This window comes from Melanotaenia boesemani, chromosome 18 (assembly GCF_017639745.1).
Source record: "Melanotaenia boesemani isolate fMelBoe1 chromosome 18, fMelBoe1.pri, whole genome shotgun sequence".
In the NCBI taxonomy this organism is placed as follows: Eukaryota; Metazoa; Chordata; class Actinopteri; order Atheriniformes; family Melanotaeniidae; genus Melanotaenia; species Melanotaenia boesemani.
In genome coordinates, this window is record NC_055699.1 from 8,664,687 (window position 1) to 8,678,458 (window position 13,772).

The window sequence follows — 13,772 nt, forward strand, 5'->3', positions numbered from 1 at the left end:
AACAATGGAAGTAATGTTTCCTTGGTGCCTCCTCTTTTCTGTGCTGAAGTGGGTATAAAAAGCAGAGTAAACACAGTCTTAGGCCAAGGACGTAAGAGGAGTGGGAGATCGCAAGTCTGGGTGAATAGCAGAGATTTACCCAGAGCACAGACCCCTGAGGATAAAGCCCCTTTGCTCTCTTCTCGTTTCTCAACTCCTACACCTCCCAGAGCTTCACCAGCACGTTAACGACCCAGCAGCCAGGTGTGGAGAAGCTGCAGGTGCCGTCGCATTTAGGCACATTAAGCACTGACACACACCAGTGCTAAGAGTAATCGGATTTACCTGGCTGTCAGCTGCTTGGTGTGGCACTCTGTGCAAGCACAGCACAAAGCGTTAGTGCACCCCTCTCCATCACACACACAGGTACATACACACACATATGGACACACCTGGGATGAATTTAGGAGGTGACAAAGCGCAGGATCTGTGTGTGTGTGTGTGCTCAATTGTGTATGGAACCAGAAACTAGAACAGGAGCCAGTGGCTTTTTACACCTTGTGGTGCAGGAGTGGTGACAGATGCTACAGGGCTCTGGTTCAAAGCTGAAGGACAGAGGGGGGTGAGCAGAGGTTTAAGGGGACCCCTTGCGTTCTGCTGACCCTCAGACCGCCAAAACTCGTGGGGACTGAGCTGGTAGTGGGTTCAATCAGACAGAATGGGACCGCTGCCTTTAGGGACACCCCATGTCCTCAACACCTGGGGCCAGGAGGAGGTGTTTTACACAGCAATGCTCTCATCTCAGATCATAAGTCTTCCTAAGCACCGGAAAGATCAGAGAAGAAACAGAGAACATCAATGAAAAACACCAGAGGCCATTCAGACTTTGTGATTTTGAAGCATATTTAGTTTTTTTCATCCTCGCTGGTGTTGTTTCTCATTATAGCACTTTACTTAATGGGCCTTTTGTGTGATTTCTTAAGCACTTTCACTTGCTGGTGTTCCTGCAACAAACAATCTATTGGATATCTTAAAAAGCTACTATTTTCTTTTTTATTTAGCCTTTCATTTCTCCATGTCAGTCATGATTTCACAGGACACAAGGAGGCATAAAAACTGGAATTAATGACTTCTGCTGCTGATAAAGCCTATGACTGCCACTGTAAAATGTCGAAGAAATCATCTGGGTGTAACCGGAAGTGCAAGCAATATGAAGAGCTACAGTTTATAATATTAAGAAAACACTGATATGCAAGCTAAATGCTGACCAGTAATTTCCACTTTTGACCAACATGAATCAATTGCTCTCCAATGGAAAGTCAACTGGTCCAAGGTGTACCCTGTCTCTCACCTAGTAGCTGCTGGGATAGACTCCCGTCCCCAGTTACCCTGCACTGGACTAAGCAGGTATACATAATAGATGGATGGATGGAAGACAACAGTTGATGGGGCTCAGTTTATTTTCATTTTAGTTCAAAACTGTTTCAAATTTGAATATTGAAAAAGTAGAGATTGAAAAAAAAAATCCCACCAATGTGAGAAAAAAACGATTTCATACAGTCACATGAGGTAGTTTTTAAACATCTCTTAGTAAAAGTCGTGTGCACTAGGGGGAAGGCAACAACTACAAATAGTGTCAAAGTTTGCACAGATTAAAATGATGTGACACATGAGCTGGTTTTGACTGAGCTAGCAAACAATAATCTTACACTACTTAATGCATTTTTTAGATATAATATCCCAAATATTCCCAGAAATTAAAGTAACACTTGATGATGAGCTCTTTTTTTCTTCTTCTTCTTTTTTTGTGGATGTCCCCTGCAGCTGTTTTTGTTTTTTACCTTCACACAATATCTTTCCAGTGAAGAAAACTACTACTTCTATTGGCAAGGTAGTCTACATTTCCAGTTTAGTCATTTTAGTTCCAGCTTATGAAGACATCTGTTCAAATACTAGTTGTTACTAAGATCATGTACCCAGCAGCGTTGGTTGGTCTGTGTGTTTGTCTGTTACCAACATAATTCAAAAAGTTATGGATGCATTTTGATTAAATTTTCAGGTCATCTCAGAAATGGAATGAGGAACAAATTATTAGATTTTTTCTGGATCTAGGAATTTTTAAAAGAGTTCTTTATGACTTACTGTTTTAAAAAGTGATTGTAAATGTCTTTTACAGAAACTGATTGGCATAACTGTAACATTAAATGGCAGAGAAAATGAGAAGGAACATTGTGGGCTTTCACAGCTGGTTAGACATGAAGTTTGTATCTTAATTGTTTTGACTTTTATGAAGAAGGCTAGATGCTAAAAATGGCTGTTTTTATCAAACATGATGATGGTCGAGTTGGTTTAACTGGTTGCCGTAACATCTACAGAGGCTGCTCCAGCCTCTTAGGTCTGAGTACACAAACGAGGTGTCTTAAAGCTCTACAGCCCTTTTGACTTTTCCTGCTGCTTTTGAACTCTCCATTTCAGACTGTGATTTTTCCGCATGACCCGGAGCCTCACCATGACCGCCACCCCTCCTCCTTTCCACTTTGTTCCTCCGAACTACCCCACAGCTTCAGCGGTTTGGAACCACCACATCTCCTTCACACATACCCACACACATTCATAAAATGAGAAGTGGCAGTGTTGCTGAGTTAGGTCAGGATGTAATGGGCAGTAATGTACTGCCCTAAAGGCTCCTGTCCACAGCACCATAGCCTTGTTTTAAGCAACTTTTCCCTTAAAGAGGCACCTTGGTTATTCGCAGGCACCCAGGCACAGGGGAGTAGTGGCTAATGAAGTAGCTGAGTAAATGGAGTTACAGTGTAAGGTTGGGGTCCACTGGAGCTTTCATTACTGCCACAGCATTAAAATTCTCCTGTCCAATTCTGTCTGGCCCAATTCAATGGCAATATAACCAAACTAAACAAGCTATCACATCAAATTCTTGTCTTCAGGCAAAGTCCTGGCTACAGTGGCTGCCAAATTAACCTCCTAATCAACCTCTAAAAACACCTTTCCCCTTTCCCCCTTTTCTCTTTTCCAACTAACATATCACTTCACTTTTTTTCTGACTACTACTGTTTATCTCCCCTTTGTTTCAAATTATCTCCACTATTTCAACTGAGCCACAGCTCTCTTCCCTCACCTCTTTCTCTTGGGCTTCATCTCTGTTAGTCTCCTTTTCTTCTCTCACACAGTCTCTGAGTCCCACAGAGAGAGAAAGAGACAGAGTAGGGGGTGGTGAGGTTTGACTCAGTGCTGCTTTGGGGCTTTGAAGTGTGTGTTGATGAGAGAAAGAGGAGTACTGTGTTCAGACAGGCCCCTAATGAGGGAATTAAGAAGCTGCGCTGGCCGTTCCCCATACTAAATTCCCAGGCACAAAACAAGACAAGAGAGCGTGCATGTGTTCACAAGTGTGTGTCTGAGTGTGTGTAGAAAAGGGCTAATCTGTCAGACTTAATCAAGAATCTAGCAATCGTGCCTCTCACCTACAGTAAAGAGGCAACACTGGCCTCAGCATTTGGGGTGCTACAAACATGTCCTTGAGCTGTACAGTTTCTTAACTTTCTAGGATCGAGTTACAAGTATTACAAGACTTACGATAATGGGAGTCTAGGTAGCCATTACGGGGGTCCATGGCAAACAGTGTGCCTCGATATGGCAAAGCATGGTCAGCTAGATGTGGTAGGGAACCATGAATCTCCTTCTTAAGCAGGGATGGACGTTCTTCTGTGGATGTGGAGGGCTCCTCGGCTACACTCCTGTCAGGGACACCTGGAGTTGGGGCCTGGGAGCTGATGGCATTGCGCCTTTCACGGTGGTATGGCGTGCCTGAACTCTCATCTTCTGCCAGAATAGAGAAAGAGAAAAAATAAGAGAAGAGAAGCTAATGTTAAAGCTGCATGTTTCTTTTTTTAAACATATTATCATGACATGTTGAAGAAGTCTGTTCACACAGAGGGAGCAGGTAAAGGGAGGAGATCAGCTCCAAACACCTGAAACCTACCAGGCATTATGGTTGTAAATCTGCCTAGGATGGCCTTCCACAGCACCAGATGTTGGAGATCAGAGGCATATAGTGTTAGAGCAAATGGACATCATGAATCAAAAAAATCCAAACCTCTTAATTTCACACAGCTGAGGCAACGTAAGTTCTTAAAATCAGCTTTGTGTGTTCTTTTTAGAAACAGATTCCCATGGAGAAAGCTTTCAGCTAGCATTCCAAGCTGCCCATTAACAAACTAACCCTCTTTCAATTTTTTCCACCCCTCTCTGTCTAAGGGGAAATTAGGAGGAGAAGGGTCTTTGGAGAAAGCTTCTTGGCATGCTGTGCAAAGGGGAAAACGGTGGAGCTGAGTTCAAGGGCTGAGCTCCCCCACAAAGATGTGGCCTCTGACCTTTGGCATGGCCTCTGAACTGACATGTATAAGGGTCAGCTAGCTTCCTGACCTAGTATTAGTCTTCTCTGTAGTTTGATGGTATTGAGAGTGACTCAGAAAGTGGCTTGGCATGTCTGGGATTCTCATTTATTTTCTTAATTCAACATGAAAAATTATCTGGAACTTGTTTTAGTTCTTCAAAAGAATTATGTGAATCCTTCCTGATGAGGCCTGAACATCATCATCATTAGCGACTTACTAAACTGGATGTTTATGTTAGCAGTTGCTTCATAGTAAGGAAGAAACTGCAAAAATAAATATCCTGTTTGACTTGGGGAAAAAAGAATACATGAGACCCCAGGAAGTACAGATAGATGCGTCAGAAGCAGTTTGAACTAAGATCCAGTAGAGGGCGTTCTAATATTGACTCGCCCTAATGCATATCCTGATAACCTCTCAGTAAAATAAGCTAATGTTGCATTTAAAGTTGGGCCGATACTGATATTAGCATCGGAATGCTGGTCAATCTTGCTAAATGTAAGGGGATCTGGATCGGCAAATAGATCGGAAACAGAATTATAATTTTTTTTTCTAGCCCAACACCACCACGCAGACACAGGAAGTTATGCAATCTTGCGTAACGATCTTTTTTGAGTTGGTAGGCGGAGTTCTAACATTTAACATTAGCGTTATGTTAGCAATTTGCCGTCATTACTCTCGAGAAAATCCTACTAGCAAAACAGAGACATACTTAAAATGCAGGGCTGAAGTTTCCAGAAGTTGCTAAATTTAACTCCAGCAACCTTATAAAGCATTCAGGTTGCCATTAAGTGAAAGAGCATAAGGGCTTTGTTACCTCTAATTAACTTTGGCCATTTTCTCAGTGACACACTCGATGTCACTGAGACATACATACTTTGACATCATACATCAAAGTCTATAATAAATATAATCGATTGAAATGATAAATTTAATAGACCTCTTAATAAAATAAAAAAGGTATTGGATCGGTATTTTGTACCAACAGATACCTAAACCCCAGGTATTGGAATCAGTATAGGGCAGATAAAAATGCTAATGGAACATCCTTAGTTGCATTTGCAAAATTGCTGCAGAAATGAACAAATATCATAAGTAAAGCTTCTAAGAGGAAAATCGTAATTAAAAAACAATCAGCAAAACAGTGTTTAGAGGGATTTTAGGCGGTAAATTATCTAATAACCTACGAAGACAAGGTAGTTTGTTGGCATAGACCAAAGTAGCTGTCTTTCTCCACAACCATTTTGCACACTCACCAGTTACTTTGCCACTTTTATGCATCAAAGACAGCAAATTTAAGCAAGCCAGAAAGCAATTCATAGCAAGCAAGTCAACATCACTGTTTGACTGCCTGCTGTTCAGCAGTCATCCACAGCAGGTCACTTGTCAAACGCTTGCAAAAGAGCCATTATCTACAAAATAATATTAAAAAGCTGAAAACATCAGCAATCAGTGAATAAATGTAACATCTCTCTGAAAGCAATTATAACTGTTGCTACACAGTATGCAAGTTTTATGTATGTGTGTTTGTGTTTCATGTGCATTATATATGTGTATCACTATAAGGACCTAAACCTGATTGCACACTAACTCAAGCTGGGTACACCCATTAAGATTATCAAGCTGTTTTGGTCCTGATTTTGCCCCTTCCCGACCAAAGACGGCGAAAACGTGATTATCTTAAGTCTTATAAGATTATCCTATAAAATGATCATTTGGTCTGAGGTGTGTTAAGACCGAATTCGTCCCGACAATCAGCTCCGAAACAGGCCTTGGCCAACAATCCTAAGTACTGAACATGTTTTACAACTGAAAATCTTGATTTGTTTGTAGAAAGCCGACAACTCCTGATGTGGAACTGAATGTAGCCAATCAGAAAGCCAGCTGACTGGGGAGAAAGGAAGGATAAAAAGTCAGTGTTCACGCTGTCTCCTGTCTGTTGTTTTTATTTTTCAGTTCTGGATTTTTCTGTTAACAATAGTTGCAAGACCACCATCATTACTTCATTATGTATGTCCTCTGCCATGCTGGGTGATGTGTTTTCTGGTTCTTGCCATGGTTCTTCATTTTTCTGGTTGTACGTTTCATCTTCATTTTTGTAAGACCATGTTTGATTGTGCAAGATTTCGTAGAAGATTTTGTAGAAGGAGAACTGAACTGCAGACTGCATAACAGAATCTTTATGTGTGTGTTGTTCTGTACGATCAAAACTGTTAAATGCCTGATTTTTTTTATCTTCATGTGTGGGGTCTCTAACAGATAAAAAAATCTCTTCAGATTTAGAAAATCTTTATGTGTGTACTGGGCTTTAGGGTGACTTCCTGTAAATGTGGGGACTGCAGTTTTTGTGAAGTGAAAAAACATTTTAATAAAATCAAATAATTCTGTGGTTACTTCAAATTTATTTGAACTTATTTGGAAAACGTGACAGATGAATTAGTTAAACTTTGAGGTGCAAACCACTCCAAGAAAGGCAAAACAATACAACAAAACAAAAAACAAAAAAAAAAACAAAAATAAAAAATCAGAATTGAGTCAAAACACTATTTTAGAAACTAAATTTTCAAAAGTAACTAAGTAAGTAAAGTAAAAACATGACAATGCAGATTTTGAAATGTAATTCATTTTTAGTAATTATTGTTTAACACTGTTTGCTGTTCGGTTGTGTTTAGTGAAATATGTTCTCCAAAATCTGTCTTATTTAATACTTTTTTAACTGTTTTAATTTGCACCTCAGGGCCACCATATATAACATATAAATGTACAGAATGCTAGACCAGTTTACACAATTAATAATGATTACAGATTACTCATAAAAGACATACTATTTCTGATGGTATACACATTTTGTACTCATTCACATTATGATGCTTGGTACTAAAGGCACTGTGGAGAGGATGATGTCAAGTTTGGTTACAATACACAGTCTGTTCCAGATTATTTACTTCTTTAACAGTGGATAATCACTTGAATTAAGTTACTTAAATACCTTGTTTAAGCTTTGCTTTAAACAGAGACATGCTTGTATGAACAAATAGATCTGGGACTTTATTCACTTTATTAAGATCTTTTGTCAAGTGCTACTCCTCGTTTTTTCCCTGTGTGCTCTCTATGTTAAAGCCTTGTTGTATGTAAATATAATTTTACCATTGAACGTGCTGGTCATTGGGGCACTTCAGTTTTTTTTCTGAATTAATGTCCTTCATTGAGAACCTGGCAAAATGCCGCTGTGCTGGCGCCAGAGGTTCTGTAGTATTAGCAGCTTGGCAGTGTGAGTGCCTCCTCCCACTATGAACTACAACCCAACAGCATCCAACTGCCAATTAGAAACAGAGCAGAGGGCCAGATTAAAGAGCACTACCTTAAGCACTAAAGATGGCCACCATAGTGCTTGGCCACTTAACAGAGGAAGAAAAGCGATCAGAAAGGAGAAGAGAATGAGATTGAGAGAGGCAAAGAGAGAGCAGCTTGAGGGTCCTGCCTTTATTCCCCTCACTGCCACATCCATTACCTGCGTCTGGGCCAGCCATGCCCTGGCGCAGCACTGGCAGCAGATTCAAGGATTCTTAACGCGGAACTGACAGCCAGAGAGGCAAGTCGCTCTCATCTGTGGGAAATGACAGTGTCAGTTATGATATAAGTATTTAATCCTATACTGCACAGCCAGTGATCTTATTAAGGGAATAATGCAACTTATACGGTTAAAGCTGGATTAATAGGTCTGCGCTTGCAAAGCGCAATATTAACATAAAGGGATTTTGGAATTGGGTTCATCTTCTGACATGGATTGAGGAAGTCGAGACTATAAACTGTGCAGAGAGCAAGCAGTGCTAAGGGTAGAGCATGTAGATGTGTAAAACAGGCTCCTGCTGTGTACTTTCAGCTTTTGCACATTCAGAAAAATCTAGTATTACAGCTTGGAAGCTAGACTGGCTACATATTTATGAGCTTGTTTTTTTACTTTTATACACACATTTGATGTTTTATAAATACATTCATCACTGGGGCCTTAAAAAGTGTGAATTAAGCTTGAAAAAACTACTAGTTAAAGTTTCAACTGCTGTGCTGTTTTAATTTGATGTTTCTCTCGCAACTTTCTTGTTCTTCCTTTTGTTTTTCTTTTATAGTGGCCCCCACTACTACATCTTTCTCCTCCAAGAGAGGTCAAGCGACAAATAGTTCAATCACAGCACTGTCACAGTCCCACCATCCCCCTCCAGTCACCCCAGTAAACCAAAGGAGGAGGGTTCATCATTCGACCATATACCACCTTCAGGGGCTTCATTACTTCAGTTCATAGAACCTTAAATGGTTAAACAAACACTCTGCAGCACAAGGGTCAATTGACTCTTTGACTCCTCAGTGGAACAGAACAATTCTCAGGTAGGGTTTTCCCTCTGCGCTGCCTGTATGTGCTGGTGGAAACTTTTGTATCTGTATAACATGTTGAGTAGCTGTCAAAAACTGGGCTAATGAAGACAGAGCAGACAGAGGTAAACACATGCAACTTTGAAAAGTTCAATCCTGCAACACTGTACTAACTCCTGACCATACACTCAACAGACCCTCTCCCCTCCCTCATTTTTCATTCCTCTTTTATTTCTCCCTATATTCCCATGGTTGCCACATCCAGTCCTCTACCAGTTTGCAGGTCTATTCAGCCCACAACACAAAAGCAGCAGGCCAGTCCTCTGTGGACTAGAGGAAAGCATGCCACACAAAAAAAAAAAAAAAAAACAGAAAAAAGAACTTTCCCGTTCTCTCTCTATGGTGATTGAATTTCTTAACATCTTTTCAAAAAGCGCTTAAATGCCTGGAGGCGAGAGGAAGAAACAAGCTAATGGTGGATGGGGAGCACTGAACAAATTTCAGAGCCCTTTCCTGCTCGCGTTTGAGGTTGAAAGCGAGCTCCTGCCTTTCAAGTTTCAAAGTCCTCCTTCCTCCCGCAGTGTCACTGAAGGATTTGAAAAGAAGGTAATTGTGCTCACTGCCGTCCTGATCAGAGCACACGCCCCAGCTCTAGTATTTCAGGAGCTTTCTCTGCCACTATAATAGTACCTGGTGCTCCATTCCTGCATTCTTACTCCCTTACGACTCTTTCTCCTCTCCCTCTGACGGTCTACAAATGCACTCTATCGCTCTCACTCACTTGGTTTCTATCCCTCTTTCACCCCCAGCAAGCCACTCATTAAATCCTAAAAACCAGGTTTCTCCTTTTTATTTCTCCCTTGTCTGCAATCTCTATTATAAGACTGGTTCAAATACCTTTCGAGAAAACTCTATGCATTGCCTTTAATACGTGAGAATAAAAGAGAGCATGGACGCAATGACAAAATTTTGAAAGAGATAATGAGATATGGAGTGGGGCCAATACCTCTAAGGGTTGGGGTTCTAGGATAAAGGGGGGCTAAAGCTAAGGGTGTCCAGGCAATTCAAAAAAATGGAAAGTGAAACAAACCCTTTGCTTTGTTGTTTTGAAGGCATTTTCCAGAGGCAAAGGTTAAAAACAAGGATTGTTGTTCTCCCACAAGCCAAACTGTCCTTAACTCTCAAGTATCTGAATTGCCTTCCAGGCCTGGGACATGAATATTTCAGGGGTGCACAAAGGGCCATTCCATGCAACAATTCACCCTTTACTGAAAGCCTAAAAATCAGAGGAGGTGTTGTTTTACTCTGAGCCAAAGCCAGACATACGCTGTATTCCACCTTCTGACTTCTCAAAGCACTGCAGCACAAACAGGTTTTGGCTGGGGAGCACATGGAGAATGAACAAGGAGGAGAGGAGTGAAAGATATACGGTGAAATCACAAAACACTTCTTCAAAGCTCCTCTCCTCCTGTGCAATAATCTCTTGCTCCTTTTTTTTCTTTCTCTTGCAAATCAACTCCAGGGAAAGACTCAAGACTCCCCAATTAACAATGAGAGGGGGAAGAAAAATTCCAGCAGCTGGCTAGAGTTTAATAAGAGCACCTCTCCAAGCGGCTTAGGCTTATGTACCTGATTCACCGGCCCTGGCACTAGCACTAAAGACAGAGGGAATCATTCACGATTAGTGCAGGCTGAAGTAAGAGGGGCTCCAAACCCGACAACAAGAGCGCAGGGGATTAGTGCAATTGTGTGAGGTATTTTTCTGATCAACTTCTGGGCTGACAGGCTCTGTGCCACAAGAAGCTTGCTGCCTTCCCCACAACAGAGTTCAGATATTTGTTATGAGGAGGTTGTGGAGTTCTAACCAAGTTTTCTGTATCTCCACAAAAAGGCTGACTTTTGAGCAACTTGTGATAAATAAACCTAAATGGCAAGGCAGAAGGAAGTCATTACTCAGATATCCGTGGGAAGGATGGTTAGCAATCCCGTATCAAAATGTCTCTCTGAACCTTGGGAGACTTTCAACAAATATTAAGTTCACTCCTTCTTGCTCTGCACTCATATTTGATTCTGTCTCTGTAGAGTGAATCCGTGGTTGTAGATTATTTAACCATCACTGCGTGACTGATGTTGGGGCGAATTGCAGAGAGAGGTTAGGATGTTCCCTTTCCTGGTTAGCAGTCTATTGTCAGCTGCTGATTTCCCACACAGCATTCGCATATGCCCTCCTCAATATTCATCTAAGCAAATTCAACAACTCCCACATCTCAATTTGGCCCTCGTCAGCCCACACCCCAACCCCCTGCTCCATAAAATGCAGTCCCAGCCCGTTCTTTCTGCCGCCGGGGGTCTTCAGGGACACACCAAGAGCTCAGTATCTCGCAGTCCTAGCCGCCAGGCCCCAGGGCATGGGAGGGGCAAATCAAAGCCTGCTTGACTCTTTCCTTCTTCACTGTGCTCACCTCAAATCAGCCTCACAGCAGGGTTGTGTCATGCCCAAGCCACTGCCTGCCCCTTGCAACCCCCTTATTCACCCATTAGGGGCACAGGCCCACCATAGAGCAGCCTGAAACCCCACGACCATTTCATCAGGCCCACATTGTGAGGGAGCAATGAGCATTGCAGTGAGAGGGCTGAAAGCCTTGACTCTAAAATGTGCATTGATGCGTTTCTTTTTTTTCTTTTTTTTTTTACCACGGATAGTTACAGCTTTTAAGGTTGTTCACTCAAAGGGCATCTTGGCCTTCATTCTTTGAGGAATCAAACACCAAGAGATGCATTTGATCAAAGCTTCAAAGCCAAAGATGCCATTTGGTGCTCTGATTGGCTTACAGACTTTATTAGCATAGCTTCAAATGGTCACAAGCCAGCTATCATCACCCATAACCTGTTAGTCATTTAATGTTCTCTGTAACAATATAAAATGATTGTCTGCAAGGGTAGAGTAATATCCATATGGGAAAATGGGTCTTTTAGGGTGAATCTGGGAAAACTGCCCACCAGACCAGAGTGGGCCAGCTTTCCACTGGGCCTTAGTACTGGAATCCCACTTCTGACACCAGAGCAATCCAGACCAAGTCTGTGGCACTCAGATTAGGCATGCCTTGCCAAGAGAAATGGATATCGAGCCAAAGCAAAGGAACACAGTGCCAACAGTTATGCTAGAATTGAAAAAAATAATTCAGCAATTTTAAGCCAATATGATGCAAAATGACACAGTGTGGATGATTCCCACCTGTTAGTGTGGAATGATTTAGTATTTCCTAATAGATATGAAAATTCTGAAAAGTCGTCAGCATAAAAATACACATTTGTTCACACAAATTAAAGTGCATTTTGTGCAATACCTTGAGACATATATGCCCCCATTAAGATGAATTACCTGCACTTAGAAGAAGTTCAATAATTAGACACTTCAAAGGCACCTGCCCACCATCCCAGAAGAGGCAAGAATCCCTGCCTCTCGCCCCATTTAAAAGCATGTTAACTCGTATCTGAGGCTAGCAGGCTAATTTAACTTTTGACATTTGATATCTAAGGAATGAGAGGGATCAGCCATTTAACTGGAACAGGATTACCCTCCCGCGCATCCCCTCTCCTCCTCTTCCTCCCCTTCAACCCCAAACACCCCCCCCTCAACCAGTCAGGCCGGATTCATTAATTTTCCTGCTGCTAAGCACTTTATCAATGACTGCTGAGCGTCTAAGTCCAGAGTGGACTCTCCCTCTGCCTTCCATGCTGATTAAGCCTGTGGATGTTCAGATCTGTGTGTCTAATTCACTGGCTGCTCTGGTGCTGCTGATCACTTTTCACACCTGCTTGTGCAGTTCAGTGAACGGAGGTGAAACATCTGCAAGAGTCATCTTTGAAACTCACTCAGGCCACATTCACAGTTAGCAGACTTATTTGTAAAATAATGGTCAAGTGTAAATAGTGCAGCATAAATTGCTAAATCTGCAAAAAAGACAGTTTTAAAAAAATTACATGTCTTAGGCAACACCATCTTAAATAGATAAGCTTCTCTTTTGTTCATGAGCTGAAATGTGATCACCTGCCACATTCACATGTTACAATCTCTAATTTCAGAAAAGTTAGGCTACTATGTGGAATTTCTTTTTCCAGTGTTTCTGGATCATGCTCATAGATGGCTTCATTGTTCCATGATATAAATTCAGCATGCATGGATGCAGTGGATGGCATGGTGAACTGTGTTCACAGACAATGACTGGAAGTGTTGCTGGGGCCACACAGTGATTTCCATAACAGAACCACACCTGTGGTGTTGCCTGAAGATCCAAAGATCACAGGCATCTAGTGCCCTTTGAGACATTTGATTTTTTTTATTTAGTAAATTATGGCAACTTTAAATATTAGTTTGAAATTGTTCCAAATTTAGCAGACTCTGCCTCTTTATGTTGCTCTTTCAAGGCCTACTGTCACTTAATCTGATAAGTTACAATATTATTATAACAGTTATTTAACCTTTAATGGCCCCTGTTTCAACTTTTGAAAGTCATTGCTATTGTAATTTGTTTAATATTATGAATTGGCCAAAAAAGAGAGATCGAATTTTGCAGGGCATCACTAACTACTTTTTAATTATCAAATTTTACATTTTACTTCCAGTTAGGTCCATCCTTTCTTTCCTTTTTTTCATTCTCATCTTTTCGATTCCCCATTAGATTTGTTCAGCGTTAGCCAAAAAAAGAAAACCAACAATCTTCCTAGGTAATATTGGTTGCAAACTGAGATAATAGGAGAGCATTCATGATGGTGCTCCCATCCCAATGTACAAAATAAAGTAATATACCCTCACATTCTCTATTAGTGGTCAGTGTCTTACCCGCAGTAGATGGCAGCCTCATTCAACCTGTTCTGTGTTGTAATAAGGAGGTTCTTTGATTGAAATAATGTAATAAGAAGTAAAAATTTAAACTGATGTGTAGAAAAAAATCCACAATATCACATTGACTTGAACCGAGATGATTTTTTTTAGATTGGTGAGTCTGTCTTTTT

The 13,772-nt window shown here is 41.2% G+C and overlaps 1 protein-coding gene across 1 annotated transcript in view; it reads right to left on the minus strand.

Annotated features, from left to right (window-relative positions):
• The window catches only part of gli3 (GLI family zinc finger 3), a 97,699-nt gene that overhangs the window by 56,661 nt on the left and 27,266 nt on the right, over positions 1-13,772 (minus strand). The window contains 1 exon segment of the mRNA XM_041967621.1: positions 3,571-3,816. Within this exon segment, the coding sequence (XP_041823555.1) occupies positions 3,571-3,816 (246 nt within the window).